This window comes from Cercospora beticola, chromosome 4, assembly GCF_033473495.1.
Source record: "Cercospora beticola chromosome 4, complete sequence".
NCBI classification, from domain to species: domain Eukaryota; kingdom Fungi; phylum Ascomycota; class Dothideomycetes; order Mycosphaerellales; family Mycosphaerellaceae; genus Cercospora; species Cercospora beticola.
The window spans coordinates 3,052,520-3,066,479 of NC_088938.1; the positions used below are offsets into that span (position 1 = coordinate 3,052,520).

The 13,960-nt window shown below is 52.8% G+C and overlaps 7 protein-coding genes across 7 annotated transcripts; 5 read left to right on the forward strand and 2 right to left on the reverse strand.

Annotated features, from left to right (window-relative positions):
• Positions 1-364: 364 nt before the first annotated feature.
• RHO25_006843 (uncharacterized protein) lies at positions 365-1,334 on the reverse strand (the record flags this gene model as incomplete). Its single annotated transcript, XM_023597640.2, has 2 exons — positions 365-398; positions 448-1,334. The coding sequence occupies 2 exons, from the start codon at positions 1,332-1,334 to the stop codon at positions 365-367; spliced, it is 921 nt and encodes a 306-aa protein (XP_023452966.1).
• Positions 1,335-2,003: 669 nt separating this feature from the next.
• RHO25_006844 (uncharacterized protein) lies at positions 2,004-4,563 on the reverse strand (the record flags this gene model as incomplete). The annotated part of the gene is made up of 2 exons (XM_023597641.2): positions 2,004-4,259; positions 4,315-4,563. 2 exons carry the CDS (start codon positions 4,561-4,563, stop codon positions 2,004-2,006), a joined length of 2,505 nt encoding a protein of 834 aa, XP_023452967.1.
• A 2,075-nt stretch (positions 4,564-6,638) lies between these two features.
• On the forward strand, positions 6,639-7,335 carry RHO25_006845 (uncharacterized protein; the record flags this gene model as incomplete). The annotated part of the gene is made up of 4 exons (XM_023597642.1): positions 6,639-6,751; positions 6,814-6,932; positions 6,985-7,087; positions 7,152-7,335. The coding sequence occupies 4 exons, from the start codon at positions 6,639-6,641 to the stop codon at positions 7,333-7,335; spliced, it is 519 nt and encodes a 172-aa protein (XP_023452964.1).
• Positions 7,336-7,937: 602 nt separating this feature from the next.
• Positions 7,938-8,245, forward strand: RHO25_006846 (uncharacterized protein; the record flags this gene model as incomplete). The annotated part of the gene is made up of 2 exons (XM_023597643.2): positions 7,938-8,025; positions 8,082-8,245. 2 exons carry the CDS (start codon positions 7,938-7,940, stop codon positions 8,243-8,245), a joined length of 252 nt encoding a protein of 83 aa, XP_023452965.1.
• A 685-nt stretch (positions 8,246-8,930) lies between these two features.
• Positions 8,931-10,315, forward strand: RHO25_006847 (uncharacterized protein; the record flags this gene model as incomplete). The annotated part of the gene is made up of 2 exons (XM_065602849.1): positions 8,931-10,062; positions 10,125-10,315. 2 exons carry the CDS (start codon positions 8,931-8,933, stop codon positions 10,313-10,315), a joined length of 1,323 nt encoding a protein of 440 aa, XP_065458921.1.
• A 594-nt stretch (positions 10,316-10,909) lies between these two features.
• RPS23 (40S ribosomal uS12 domain-containing protein) lies at positions 10,910-11,514 on the forward strand (the record flags this gene model as incomplete). The annotated part of the gene is made up of 3 exons (XM_023597644.2): positions 10,910-11,041; positions 11,159-11,285; positions 11,336-11,514. The coding sequence occupies 3 exons, from the start codon at positions 10,910-10,912 to the stop codon at positions 11,512-11,514; spliced, it is 438 nt and encodes a 145-aa protein (XP_023452627.2).
• Positions 11,515-12,242: 728 nt separating this feature from the next.
• RHO25_006849 (uncharacterized protein) lies at positions 12,243-13,750 on the forward strand (the record flags this gene model as incomplete). The annotated part of the gene is made up of 3 exons (XM_023597645.2): positions 12,243-12,275; positions 12,337-12,400; positions 12,462-13,750. The coding sequence occupies 3 exons, from the start codon at positions 12,243-12,245 to the stop codon at positions 13,748-13,750; spliced, it is 1,386 nt and encodes a 461-aa protein (XP_023452628.1).
• Between the last annotated feature and the right edge of the window lie 210 nt (positions 13,751-13,960).

Sequence of the window (13,960 nt, forward strand, 5' to 3'; positions counted from 1 at the left end):
GTGTTGCAGCTCGCGCCGAGGTGAAGACGTGGAGCTCCACCAAAAACTTGAGATGTGATCGAGCATGCAGCCAAGACTACCTGACCTGTGGACCTGATTCCGGCTTGTGGACTATCGCTACTTCACTCCATTCTCAAGACATTTCCCCCTCAAACTGGCCATGATTGCAATCGTAAAAGCCAATTCCACATATCCTCCACTGGTCGCAACATCGCCAATGAAGTGTGGCCAAGCGAAGGTACTACTCAGTCTTGATTGTTGCACACATTGCGACTCCAGAGCTCATGTTAACCCACATCACATGTGCTCATATTGCCCTGTCGTCTCGTTGAAGTCTGCACAGGCAGTTGTCGAATCAAGGTAGCTAACGCCAGTCGCCGAACTTCTGGTACGTCGATCTAGACAGCGTCAGTTACGCTCACCAGACGCAGAACAGGTCGCACTCACAAGAAAACTGCCTCCCACATCTTGCGCAGCTTGTAAATATCATGCAAGCTGAATGTCGTTTCCTTCACGAAGCTGCTCTGATTGAAATTTTCAAGCTCGTGCAGGTGATTTGACTTCAAGTCCATGCGACGCCTGCGCGGGATAGCCTGGCGTTTGTACCCGATGGTGCTCTTAACATTCCTGTACTCACACTCGACCAGAACGTTGCCGGTGCTCAACAACATGTCTCGCATGGACCCCTCCATTACATATACGACGACGTTCTCGAGTCGAGCTTCTGTTTCGTCGCTCGTTCGTAACGTTTCCAGGAACTGAGACGTCTGAAAACAAGGTCGCAATTGCGCTTTCGAAATGTCATCGCCCAGCCGGTATCGGTCAGTGATGAGATAAAACCTCAGCTCGAAGGTCACCAACTTGTGAAACACCGGGAGTGCCTCCTTCCGAAAGAGCTTGCAAACCCTTGTGACAGGAGGTTGCGTGGGACAGAACAGTCTCTGCGGCAGCGAGCTGATGTGGAATTGATGGATCCGCTCGCGCAATTCGGGTGGGAGGTCTTCGAATCTGTCGGACTGTTGAACTTCATCTGCGCCCATGAGAACGGAAATCATCGCCTTGCGCGTTGAGATCACTGGCTGGGTAAGTCCACGATCTTGAATGAAGCGAAGTAGTTCTGCATCGGTAACGCGCTCGTCGTCATAGTGCAAGAGGCCGCGGTCGAGTCGTTGCTGCACTTCCACTAACTCGGACTTGCGCACATCGCCACTGAAGAGGAGACCTCTTGCCTGGAGATCGGCCAGTAGTGTGTGTTTGGAAGTGGTCTGGTGAGCGTTCAGTCGCCAGTACTGATCGTAATGAGGTGCGCTCGGCTGTGTCAATCTGGGAGGCATTGCGATGGAGAAAGAAGCGCGTCGGAAGAGTTGCGTTGTGTATAGGCGGACTTGACGATAAGATGTGGTCGCGAACAGAACTATGTTGGTTTGCAGTGAATGGCCGCGAAAGCAACGCGTTAAAGGAGTCGCGCAAGAACCGAGAAAGTGAGGTCAGACTTTGATTGGCCAGTACGGCGGTATTTCCCTAGTACCACACTTTGTGCAACAACTCGCTAGCGCGATCGAAGTCAGCCGTTCACTTCACTTCCGAGGTGCCCCTGCCTCACGCCTCACTCCAACAGCAATTTCATCGTTACCTCTTCACTTCCGCGTGCGATTGAGCTTCCCTGATCGATCAACTGTGGAGCTTGGTGATATTCAGGACATTTATGTCTTTCTGATTTCTTCCCAGCCACTGTCTAGCGAGCAGTCCATCGGTGGACGTGGACGTACATCACTAAAGAAGTGAGTGAGACGTGGAAAGAATGTGCACTGTGGATACGAGAGTTCCATGAGGTATGTTCATATTCTTTCGATGCAAAGTCACATACGATTTGTTTAGAACACTTGTGAGCCAACAGCGATAGACGGAGAGCATGTGGCAAGAAGTGCCGAAGCACGCTCGTTATTTACATATTGCAAAGATGATCTCTCACATCTTTCGAAGACAGCGATTAGCCTCCTCGATCACTTCTTCGCGAATTGTAGCCCTTTGCTCGGATCCCAAGTCTGCGCTGCTTTGCCCTGTGCTGCTCCAGATCCTCCCCCAAACACGATCGGCATGTTCTCGTTCCACGTCTGGTTCGCCGGAACGGCGTGCACCGGGCTCTGTACATTGGCCACAGGAGGCGGTTGCGCGGAGACACGCTGGGGTATTGGAGCCGGGATAGCGTCTTCAGGTGGATGAGGCTGGACACTGCCGCGTCGTGACGCAGCCTCGGCCGCTCTCTCCTGCAACAGGCTGGCTTGCGTGGTCTGCTGTAGCTGCAGACCGGCAAGAGCATCGGAGACATCAGACTCCAGGTTCGATGCCTCGCTACGTCGTTGCGCGAAGAAGGATCGGCATTCGTCTCTGAACTTCATGGTAATACCACTGAGGTCATTGTAGAATTTCCGTCCCACTTCAAGGTTCTTCATGATCTCCTTGTATGCAGTGTAAGCATTCTCCAGGTTTTGAAGAGCTTCTTCTCGTTCCTTGGAACTACTGTCGCCTCGCTTAGCGTTTTGGAAGGACTGGTTTGCATCTTTGACACGCTGAAGCAAGACATCTTGTTCACGCTCTTCCGTTTTCAGGGATGATTGGTCGACGTCGTACATCTTGAGTCGCTCGTCGAACAGGCTCTCGAATTGTGAGGCCTGAATCGGCATCATCGGAAATTCGCGCTCTAGTTTATTAGACTCCGCGCGAAGCTCAGGCTGAACATCGTCTTCCTTGACTTTCACTCGCAAAGCCTCAACCTTCTTCCTTCGCCTTGACTCCAGCCGGGAGACCTCATTCAGTGTTGCTCGAAGTGCGTTTGCTTCTCGTTCGACCTTTGCTGTCATTGTGGCTCGACGCGAGGAGGGAACATAGTCCTCGAGATCACGATTGCTGCCGCCAAGGAGTCGTATCAGACTTTCATTTTCGCGAAGCCTGTTGAGCACAGTCCGATCTGTGGTATCGGCAGCTTTCAGCCAGCCATCAATAGCACTGATCTGATCGTAGAGCTTCTTCCCAGCTTCGCTTCCTGCCGGACGAGCCCATCGATCTGTTCCGTATTTCCTCCTCGCAGCTTCGTCTTCGCTTGCTTCGGTGCGTAAGAGGTCGATGCCTTCTTGATATAATGCCCGGTTGTTGGATTTCAGCTTTTCTGTGTCTGCGATGGTACTGTGCAAACGATGCACACCTCCAAATTGTCGCACTTCGTCAGCATGGCTCGCTAACGCCGGTGGTAGCCCAAGGGGTTTCTCAAGTGCTTGTAGCGATCCTGGAAGGTTCAAGCTCGAAAGCAACTCGTGGATCCTCAAAGTCAAAGCGTCCAGCTCCGCGATGATCGTATTGTTCACCAATCGATCTCGCCGGTCCGAGTATATTGAGGCAGCAACGTGTACAGCATAGGGTACCAACTTCGAGAAAAGCGGCTTGCCAAGCTCACTCTTCTCGCCCAGCATCTCCTGCGAATTCGACACTTCCTTCGGCACGCGTGATTGCACCATGCTCGCGCGATCCAGCGGCCTTAGCTCGCTCTTTGGTGGCTCGGGGATCAGATAGATGGTGTCGTTATCCTTTTCGGCTCGCTTGAAGTCTTCTGACACCCTGTTCTTCAAGCCGTTCAGGTCTGCAAGTACCAGCTTGCTCACCCACTTGGATTCGTTCATAGCAATGTTGACGCAGTTCAGGCTGTCGCGTAGCCGTGCCACCTCTTCTCCATATTTTCTCTTCTCCAAACAGTCGCAAGCTGCACGATACTGTGCGGCAGCAGCAAAATGGTGATGCTTCGCATTCATATGATGTATCCACTCGCTGCGTATGTTGTTGGTCTTCAAGCTCCACTCGTTCGCATCGCTGTATAGATCGCTGACTTTTGCTGCCAGTTTGGCGATGATCGCATCTTTCATGCCATCTTTGACTGCCTTTTGCCAAAAGCATTCCTGAGCCTGGGCCAACATTAAAGCCTCAAGTGCCTCAAGCGTAACGGTGTCCATGTCCTCCGGAGGCGCAGTCTTCATGTCTGGTATCACGTTCTCTTTGAGATGGTGGAAGACGCCAGCAGCAAAACAAAAGCTATTCGCCGCACTTTTCAGCCCGTCCTGTGTGGCACGATTCGAGGCAAGTCCTATTTGCGAGTACATGGCAGCGAGGTTGAACAGAACGTTGGCAAGTTCGAAGCGGATATTGTTCTCGGTATGAGATCGATTCGTGTCGTAGCCTAGGGAAGGATACCAGGTGAAATTCGCACCCATCTACTTACCTATCAGCCTATGCTCGTACTGTAAATGAGCTTTCTCCTCAGCATACATCGACTGGGAACTTGCCGCCCAGCCATACGAGCTGAGCAGCGTACGCTTGCAGCTTCTTGATGCCGCTACTGTGCGGCTCGAGTGCGTTGACGGCATCTTTGCGCAGCTGGTCGACGATCTCCAGGTCGCGTGTGAATAAGTCAGGATGTTGGTCAAACTTGTTACCAATCTGGACCTTGATTGCATCTGACAGCTGTGTAGCATGTGTCCGTCGAAACGGGACCTGGAGTATGTTGCTGGTCGACATGGCGATGCGGGCGTGAGTGCTATCGTTCTCGCATGATCGGTAGTGGCCGTTTGCAGACTTTCTGTTTACCTCGTCTCGAAAGTGAAGTCATCGCTGCGCCGCGCATACAGCCCCGCCAAGCGCGTTCGGCACGTGCGCACGTGCCGGTGGATGGATCCGTTCGGCCCTCTCCGTCCGAGTAGAACAACATCGACTGCTTGACCGGCAAGAGCTTGAGCCCTCCTTCTTGGTCTTCCCTCAACAGGACTCCGCACGTCGTCCAGCCGAGGAGAGCTCGAATGTTCTCCTGCACGTCATACTTGATGTGCATTGTCCAACCGTGGCCGCTTTCCCACAGACACGAACAATTGGAGACCCGCCGCCTCCCTCGAAAGCTGTATCAAAGAGCCAATAAGTAAGTCGCCGAGGATAACACTGGTACGATGTGCTTGTGCTACGTCTGCGAAATGCACTCCGCTCGCTGTCTGCGTCCACTCGGGCGATGGAGCATACGTGCATTGTACACATTTGGCAATGCTGCATAAGGGTGGTGGGGCCATCGACAATGGTATCGGAGAAGCCGAGCTGGAGTCCAACACTGTCCACTGGTCTCACCAAGAAGCCGTGCTAGCATACAGGCATTGCTTGCGGCCAACTCTTGTCCCAAAGCAACCCTCACTTTCCACATGCAGAGCCGTGCTTCCTCGTTGCGTGGCGCGCAAGCATCACGCTTCTGTTACAACCCCGCGAGAAGCCTGCAGCAGTGCAATTCCTTCGGACTACTTACGTCTGTGGCCAGCAAAACTCGACCACTGAAACTGAAGGTCTTTGGCGAGTTTCTTTCACAGACTATGCTCGAGCATCAGTCCGCCAGGTTCGCGTGCTTGACAACGCTGGGAAAGCGGCTCGCGCATCGAAATTCAATGTCTAATTGCACACATGACGCATTCGGCAACGAGTCATGCCAAACTCATACCTCAGGTCGCGTCGCTGTCGTGTCTTGTACATCAGTCATTCGTCAAGCTGCGGCTCTTCTTCTTAGCTTTCCGAATTGTTCATTGCCTCGTAGCCGGGCACTCGGGCCTTGCTGCTCAGGCCTTCGTCAAAACCAGGATCGGGAGCTACAACGTTGCTTAGCGTTACTCCACCTAGCTCCTATCTAGCTAGTACACGCCTTCACACAGAACGGGCTGGGAGGCACGTTGATGTTTCCATCTTGGGCAACAACATGGAAACGCGTGCGACCGCACAAACTATCTCCAGCGGAGACGAAAACCGATGTGAGACGCCAATGGAACCACACACCAAGCGTCAACGAATATCTTGATGAACACCGCCTCCACACGAGATGCCGGGGTTAGTATTTCAGGAAGTGCCGAGCAACGCATGCTTCAGCACAATGTTCTGCCGTGACTTCGTATGCATGAGGGGCCTCGGCGGGGAGGATGGCTGTATTGCATGAACATTATGGCTCCATCTCGCTACGTCTCTGCGACGGCATGTGCATGCTTCAGATCAATACGTTGACTAATACAATATTTCAGATGACGAGAGGTCGATGTTGCGTTCAAAGGGGCCACAGGCAATTCAATAATCCCGCACCACCGTTTGCATGCCTTGGAGTCGATTAAACATCGAGATCCAAGTCCTAACCTGGTCTCGTCGCTTTGGTTTCTGGGATTTTCGATCCCAGAGATCTAATCCCGAGGCTGTTCAGCAAGTGCTGAAGATCAAGCAGTATCGTCATCAGATCCTGCGAGACTTAGGTGCATGTGGAGCCTGCGGACGCCGTTATCATTGTTGGATGGCTAATGCACACCGAGTGTAACGAATGCAGCCAGGTCCGAATCGCAGATTCCAAGCCAATGCACGATTATCGTGGCCATACGGCAGGTCTGAAGCTATCATTCTGACGTGGACGATTGAATGACTGTCACTGCGAAGCGGCGAGATGCTTAGCGAAACTAGCCTCGACACAGGAGATATATAAAACATGCCCCCTTCCATCGCTTTCGTCTTGCTCCATCAAGTTCTTCAGTAAGAATACTCAAAAAGACCTCAAAGCCTAATTTTATTTCCAGTACGCCACAGCAAAGATGTCTGACTGGATCGGCGCCAACACATACCGCATCGAAAGCTACATCGACAGGCGAGCCGCAGTCGCCTTGTCAGGAGGAGATAAAGCTGATGGCACCAAAGTGGTTATGTGGTAAGTTCTTTGCCCTGCATGTGAAGGCTCTATACGCTGTATAACTCACTGGACGCCCTCAGGAACAATGACCCAAGATGGAACGACCGCTTTGAGTTCGTTTACGCTGGTGTCGGTCAATCTGGAAAGGACGAATACCATATTATCAACCGCAACAGTGGTACCTATATGACCTATGGCGGTACTTGAAACGTGACTCGAATTGGGGTAAAAGACTACTAATACCCGCTCAGAGGGCGCTCCGAACGATGCGGTCTACGGAAACATCCTGCCGCCGAGATCGCCACGCACGAGGTGGTGCATCGTCCCAACTCGCAACAATACCGGCACTTACTGGTGAGATCACGCCCATAAATGTTTCACTAACGCATGGTCAGAAATGTGAGCTGATGCAAGATAGGATCGTTGCAGCTGCCAACACCAAAATGATGCTGGTGCCAAGCTACTATAAGATCGCGGATGGCAGTCAGGTCGACATTTGGAAGGGCGGACTAGACGACAAGAATTGCTGGTGGTACTTGAAGCTTAGCGAGGATGCCATTCTCCAGTGTCCAGACCTGCGCTCAGGTGGCCCAAAGCTGTAGTCTTAAGGCTCGCCGCAAGACATCACAATAGTGCAGGAACTGGGGCAATTCGTGCGCGATCGACCAAGAATTTGAGACTGAAGAACACTACATTCGTTTGCAGGCGATATCGTGATTCAAAGTAACCGGTGGTACATGAACAAATTGAAAATGCTGTTGTTTCGATGTTTCGATCTATTCAGTCAATTGTCCGCGCATGTGACAGCGCTCGGACCAAGCATCGGGCCGTTTCATTCCGGCCCACATCAGGTTTAGGCTGTGTTTTGCGCTTCCCCCTCGCAACGCCACCTCTGCCGGCAGTTCAAGGGTCAGCCAAATTTAAGCCGTACCGATGAGCACGTTTCCAACCAAAGCAGTAATAGCCAACTAATACGGGACTTGCGCGTGTATCAGATAGGCAAGAGGACAAGTTGTGGTAGTGTCGGTCAGCACGCCATCAGTTCCTTCAATTGAAGCATTAAACCAGCGACTCGCACTTGCTCCGACCACTTCTCGCTTTGTCTCATCCGGCATTACCAATCCGCTCCAGCCCACATCTCACGCGTAACTCTCTTACTCCACACCTCAAACGTCCATTGAACAACACGCAATCTCTATACACCATGGCTGAGCACAAGTACAAGTTCAACGTCTCCATGTCCTGCGGTGGCTGCTCCGGTGCCGTGGAGAGAGTCCTCAAGAAGCTCGACGGTACGTGCTCTCCCGCTTCGCTTTCCCGACACAGCACTAACGTGGCATACTCGTAGGCGTCAAGGAGTACAACGTCTCTCTCGAAACGCAAACTGCCGAGATTACCGCAGACGAATCCCTCAGCTATGCCCAAGTCCTTGAGAAGATCAGCAAGACTGGCAAGAAAGTCAACTCAGGCGAAGCCGATGGCGTGCCTCAGTCTGTGGAGTTGACAGCATAGAAAGCACAACTGAAGGCCGAGAAGAAACTGAAGAGGAAGCAACGACACGAGGTGATCTTGGGCAAAGTCGAGAAGGCCACGCGATGGATCCCGACTGTTGGCGGCGTGGGTGGAGGAGCGGGCGGTGCTTGATCGAGACACGTGAAGGGCAATGGGGAGAAGACTAAGCGATAACCTGCGGGAAATTACCTAGATCACTGGCTACGAACGATATGACTCAATCTTTCAGTACACTCTGCGAAGGACCTCAATCAACGGTGAGTTTGAGAGGGAGCGCACTCGCTCGTGCTGACAATGTCACGACTTTCCAGCAACTGGAGACCAGCAGAATGAGATGAAAGGCATAGGCCACGAAGACAAGTCTGCACGAGTCAGCAGTACTATCTGGCTCCAGAGGATAGACATTGTTTCGAAAGGGAGGTACATCGATCGACGTGTGAGCGAGCATTGCGAGCTGCCGCTCTGAGTATCCAGTGCGGTCGATGTATGAACTTCGAGCGCTCAACTTCGCTGTCGCCTTGCGAGCCGTTGAAGTCCGTGGCTGCACCTGCCTTCGACAATCAGGCGCGCGCGATCCCTGCCGCGCTTCGCACTAGCCAAACATTTCTGCTCCAAAGTTCTTGACCACGACATTGTTCCCCTCTACTCGTCACCTGCGCGGTGAGCCCAGCACCAGCGCGCCGAGATGGCTTGTTCCAGCACTGAACCGCCAGATACTGACATCCACGGACTCGCCACGCAACCTCCAATGGACCAGCACCTGCGCGGCAAAGAGCTGTTCAAGCACCATGTTGGCAACACCTTGCAGCACAGGCTCAGTAGTAACCCGCCATCTGAGACCATCGATAGTCTTACCGAGATATTCTGGGCCGCGCAGACCGCCGATGCTAAGAAGTGGTGGTCGCTCGCAGTCGACCAGACCAACATGCAACAATGTGCGGTGGCGGCCGTTCTTGTGTTCATGAGGACCTATCGAACTTCCATTATGGGCTATATCAGTAGCTTGGACGAGCCCGCGACAGCTGATTCTGGCGACACATCAGTTGAATCAGTAGCTACTGGTGCTGAGGTAGACAAGATGAATGTTCAGGACGATGAGAGAAACGGAAATGGGGCTCGGGATCCGATGCTGATTGTTGATGGCATCCAGAAGCCCGACGGCGAACTCATCGTGCTGGACCGCGGCAACGAAGAAACCGACGCTGAGGTCTCTCAGGCAGACAACAGCGACAGTGGTCACGCTGCCGACCTCGTAACTGTCAAGCTTGGGTCAAGCGACGCCAACGACTCCCATCTCCTGAAGAATGCAACGAATGACTGCACTTCCAAGCCTCCACTTCCAGCAGGTCGCCCAAGCAAAGCTGAACTGTGGTTTGTCGAACTTCTAGTACCAGCGATCTGCGAGGACCGCGGCGCGTCAACCCCGCTAGGTCACAAGGCGGCACAAGTAGCAGCAAGAGAGGTGTGGCAGGCGCAATCAGCAGGGCAGAAACGCAAATTTGAAGCCGGGGTTCTCGAGATTATCTGCCGCGCAAGAAACCCTCAGCAATCAGAGAAATCGAAGAACCACATGGCGCAGTGTATTGAGTCTTACCGGAAACGAGCCATCAGAGCGTACACATCAATGGAGCATGGTGAAGCAGTCAGCGCCCCCTTCGTCAGGGCTTTTCTGGACAAGAACGCACCTGTTCCCGATTATGTGAACGAGGCTCTTGTGAACTCGGTCATCACTGGCATGAAGAAGAGGAAAGCTTCTTATCCACAATTCAAATTCACGGGCTGGGACGCTGATGGCTCGTGGCTGGATTTCGATCCTGGTGCGTAGACATAGTGCCCAACAAGCCAATTCATCAGTGACTGTTCAGCTAACGACCAGCAGATTCGCAGGGACCTCACAGCTTCGGCAAAAAATGCAAACGCATGGCTAGCGCCAAAAACTTCGTCGAGAAGCTAGACCAGATGCTATGTTCTCTCATCAGGCTGAACCGCCAGGCTTTCCTAGACATTCCAGCGGACGTGTTGACTATGAAGCCGCTGCGCTCGAGGCCACCAAAACGCAAACGCAATTGAAAACGCTGCAACAAAGCACCACGGAAAACAGCTGTGTTGCCATTCAGCACAGCCAAGATTGCATGCTGGCAGCGGAGTACTCGTTGAGTGGGGAAAGTGAAAAAGTTGGGAAGGAAGGCGACGCGGATGGACGATGGCGCTCCAAGTCCAAGGATGGATTGCGAGATACCCGAGGCCTCGTAAAAGAATCAAGATAAATACAGAATACCATCGATCTTCACAGTGTGATGTCTCGCGGTGCCATTGACGGCCCATATGACACATGTGCTACCACTGTGAGAGTGAGCACGAAGTACGAGACGTGAGGCAGATGGCAGTGCGGCTCCTCCCGCGCCAAGCCTGAGCACTCGCACCTTTCGCTCGAAATCCTCTGCCGCCAACGACTTGACTTGAGCCAGCGCCCATCGACATCTGCCACTCGACACAACAACACCGGTAAGTCGACACAATCCCGCACCTTGGACGAGCACCAGCACCAGCGAACTATTCGACGTCGCATTGCGCACCCGACCGCCCCGAACACCGCACGCATCCGCCACAAAATCTCGAACAATCTTCTTGGCCAACAACAACTAACAGATATTCGCAGCCATCATGGGTAAGGGAAAGCCAAGAGGTCTTTTGGCCGCGCGCAAGCTCCGCAACCACCGCCGTGAGCAGCAGTGGGCAGATCTCCACTACAAGAAGAGACTGTTGGGTACCGCATACAAGTCCTCGCCATTCGGAGTACGTACAACCCCACGAATAGATGCGGAAAACAGAGATGCAGAGGAGGTGGACAAGTCAGATGGAGAATGGTTGGGCGTAGTTTGAAGTACGGACAGACACTGACAAGAATTGAAGGGTTCTTCCCACGCCAAGGGCATTGTCCTCGAAAAGGTCGGTGTTGAGGCCAAGCAGCCAAACTCCGCCATCCGAAAGTGCGTGCGTGTGCAGCTCATCAAGAACGGCAAGAAGGTCACCGCTTTCGGTACGATATATCACAATCCTGGAATGTTGATACACTGCTAACAAGCGCAGTGCCAAATGACGGTTGCTTGAACTTCGTCGACGAGAACGACGAGGTCCTGCTCGCTGGTTTCGGTCGTAAGGGCAAGGCCAAGGGTGATATTCCTGGTGTGCGTTTCAAGGTCGTCAAGGTGTCTGGTGTCGGTCTCAGCGCCCTGTGGAAGGAGAAGAAGGAGAAGCCACGTTCATAGACGACTGAAATGCATGGGCACGGCTTGCGGGTATCATCGGGCGTTTTGAAGAGCGGCATCATCATGAAAGACAAAGGTGTACTTTCTAGCTTGGCCTTTTGCTGGACTTCTGCTTCACGCACCGCAGAGGCTGACGGCGACACCTAGAGCTACGCGATACGGAATGAGAAAACTGAACTTCATTGCCGGGCGTCAGTCAAAGATCGTTCTTCGATACAAACAGTACCACATGATACCCAGTACTCTTGCGTCCGAGAAATGTCCAAGTAAATGTCGAGATTCTCATCCGATGCATGGAGACGTCGCGATAAGTCCCGAGTATGATCACCGCTCTCGGCGCCAATCAGCAACATGCCAATATGGTACAGCATTGAAGGGCGCTGATCAACATGAAGTCACTAGCAAAAGTCGGCCATTTCAAGCATGTTCGAGCCGTGGCATTGAAATTGTGCTTGATACAGTCTCTACATGAGGCGGCAAATGCGGCAAAATAGCCATGCTTGCATGGGCAAGTTCCTGCAGTGAGGATGACATCGACAACCTCGGCCTGCGGCTCAGCCAAAATCCCCAGCTTTGTCCCCGCCACGCCCGTGTTCATCAGCTTAGCACGACGAGTATCTTTCGAGTCGAGTGCAAAATCTATTTAGCAAAGTTCCTGTCATCTCATTTCTTGCGATATAATCTTCCAGAGACATTCACAGACATCCACAAGCACCGCAAACGCAATCATGGCCGCCAAAGCAGCAAAGAACAAGCCTCCGGTATGTTGTGTTTTCTTGCATCTATACTCATTGCTGGAATGTGCTGACATGATCTCTCTAGGTCTACGTCTTGGGCGTGGGCATGACCAAGTTCATCAAGCCCAGAGGAAAGGTCGACTATACTGGTAAGGACTGTTGTTCCCCAGGCATAGAAAGAGCTATCCACTAATGTCTATTGTCAAACAGAGCTGGGTTACGAGGCAGGCATCAAAGCTCTTGTAGACGCACAAACGAACTACGATGACATCGACGCTGGCGTTGCATGCTACTGCTATGGCGACTCCACCTGCGGACAGCGAGTCTTCTACCAATTCGGCATGACACAAATCCCCATCTACAACGTCAACAACAACTGCTCTACTGGCTCCACGGGTCTGCACCTCGGCCGCACCATGATTGCAGGCGGCATGGCCGATGCAGTCCTTGTCGTGGGCTTCGAGAAGATGAACCCAGGCTCTCTCCAATCCTACTTCCGTGATCGTGCCAACCCAACCGGCACCACAGGCCTCATGATGCAAGCAACTCGCGGACGTACCAACGCCCCCGAAGCCGCCCAATTCTTCGGCAACGCTGGCCGCGAGTACATGGAGAAGTACGGCGCAAAGACCGAGGACTTTGCTGAGATCGGCCGCATCAACCACGAACACTCAAAACGCAACCCATACTCCCAGTTCATGGACGAATACTCCCTCGACCAAGTCATGAAATCCACCATGATCCACGAACCTCTCACGAAACTCCAATGCTGCCCAACCAGCGACGGTGGCGCCGCCGCAGTCCTCGTTTCCGAGAAATACCTCAACGAGCGCCCCCACCTCCGCGACCAAGCAATCCTCATCGCCGGCCAAACCCTCGCAACCGACGCTCCAAGCCTCTTCTCCCGCTCCTCCATCGACCTCATGGGCTTCGACATGACCGCCTACGCCGCCAAAACCGCCATGGAAGAAGCCGGCGTCAAGCCATCCGACGTCAAAGTCTGCGAACTCCACGACTGCTTCTCCGCAAACGAAATGATCACAATCGACGCAATGAAATTATGTCCAACAGGTAAAGCCCACGAAATGGTCCGCAACGGAGATATCACCTACGGCGGAAAAATGGTCATCAACCCCTCCGGAGGTCTCATCTCCAAGGGTCACCCTCTAGGCGCAACAGGTATTGCTCAATGTGCCGAACTGGTCTGGCACTTGCGAGGTTGGGCCAACAACCGTCTTGTTCCAGACACCACTGTTGCGTTGCAACACAACCTTGGGTTGGGAGGTGCTGTGGTCGTGACAGTTTACAAGAGAGCAGATGGCGCTGCACCAAAGAAGGTCAGCGATGAGGAGGTTGCACAGAAGACGAAGATTGGATATAACCCTGCCACGCAAGCGAGAGGTTTCACCAAGAAGCAGGCGGATGAGGTCAGGAGTAAGAAGATGAGGAGTGATTGGGCTCTGCAAGACATTGAGAAGAAGGTTGAGTCGAGGTTTTAGATTGAGGGTTCCTTGATATGTGTGAGGGAAGGTTTTCAGCTATATGATGTATGATCACAGAAATGAGAAAAAAGCTTCTTGATTGAACAGTATGAAGTGTCCCTTGGGTGCTCAGTTCCACCGTTTCCTGTACAGACATGGCCTCCGCGAATTGCATTCCTCCGTTGGATCAGATGTCATGTACACGGACAGTATCACGAACTGTCAGAT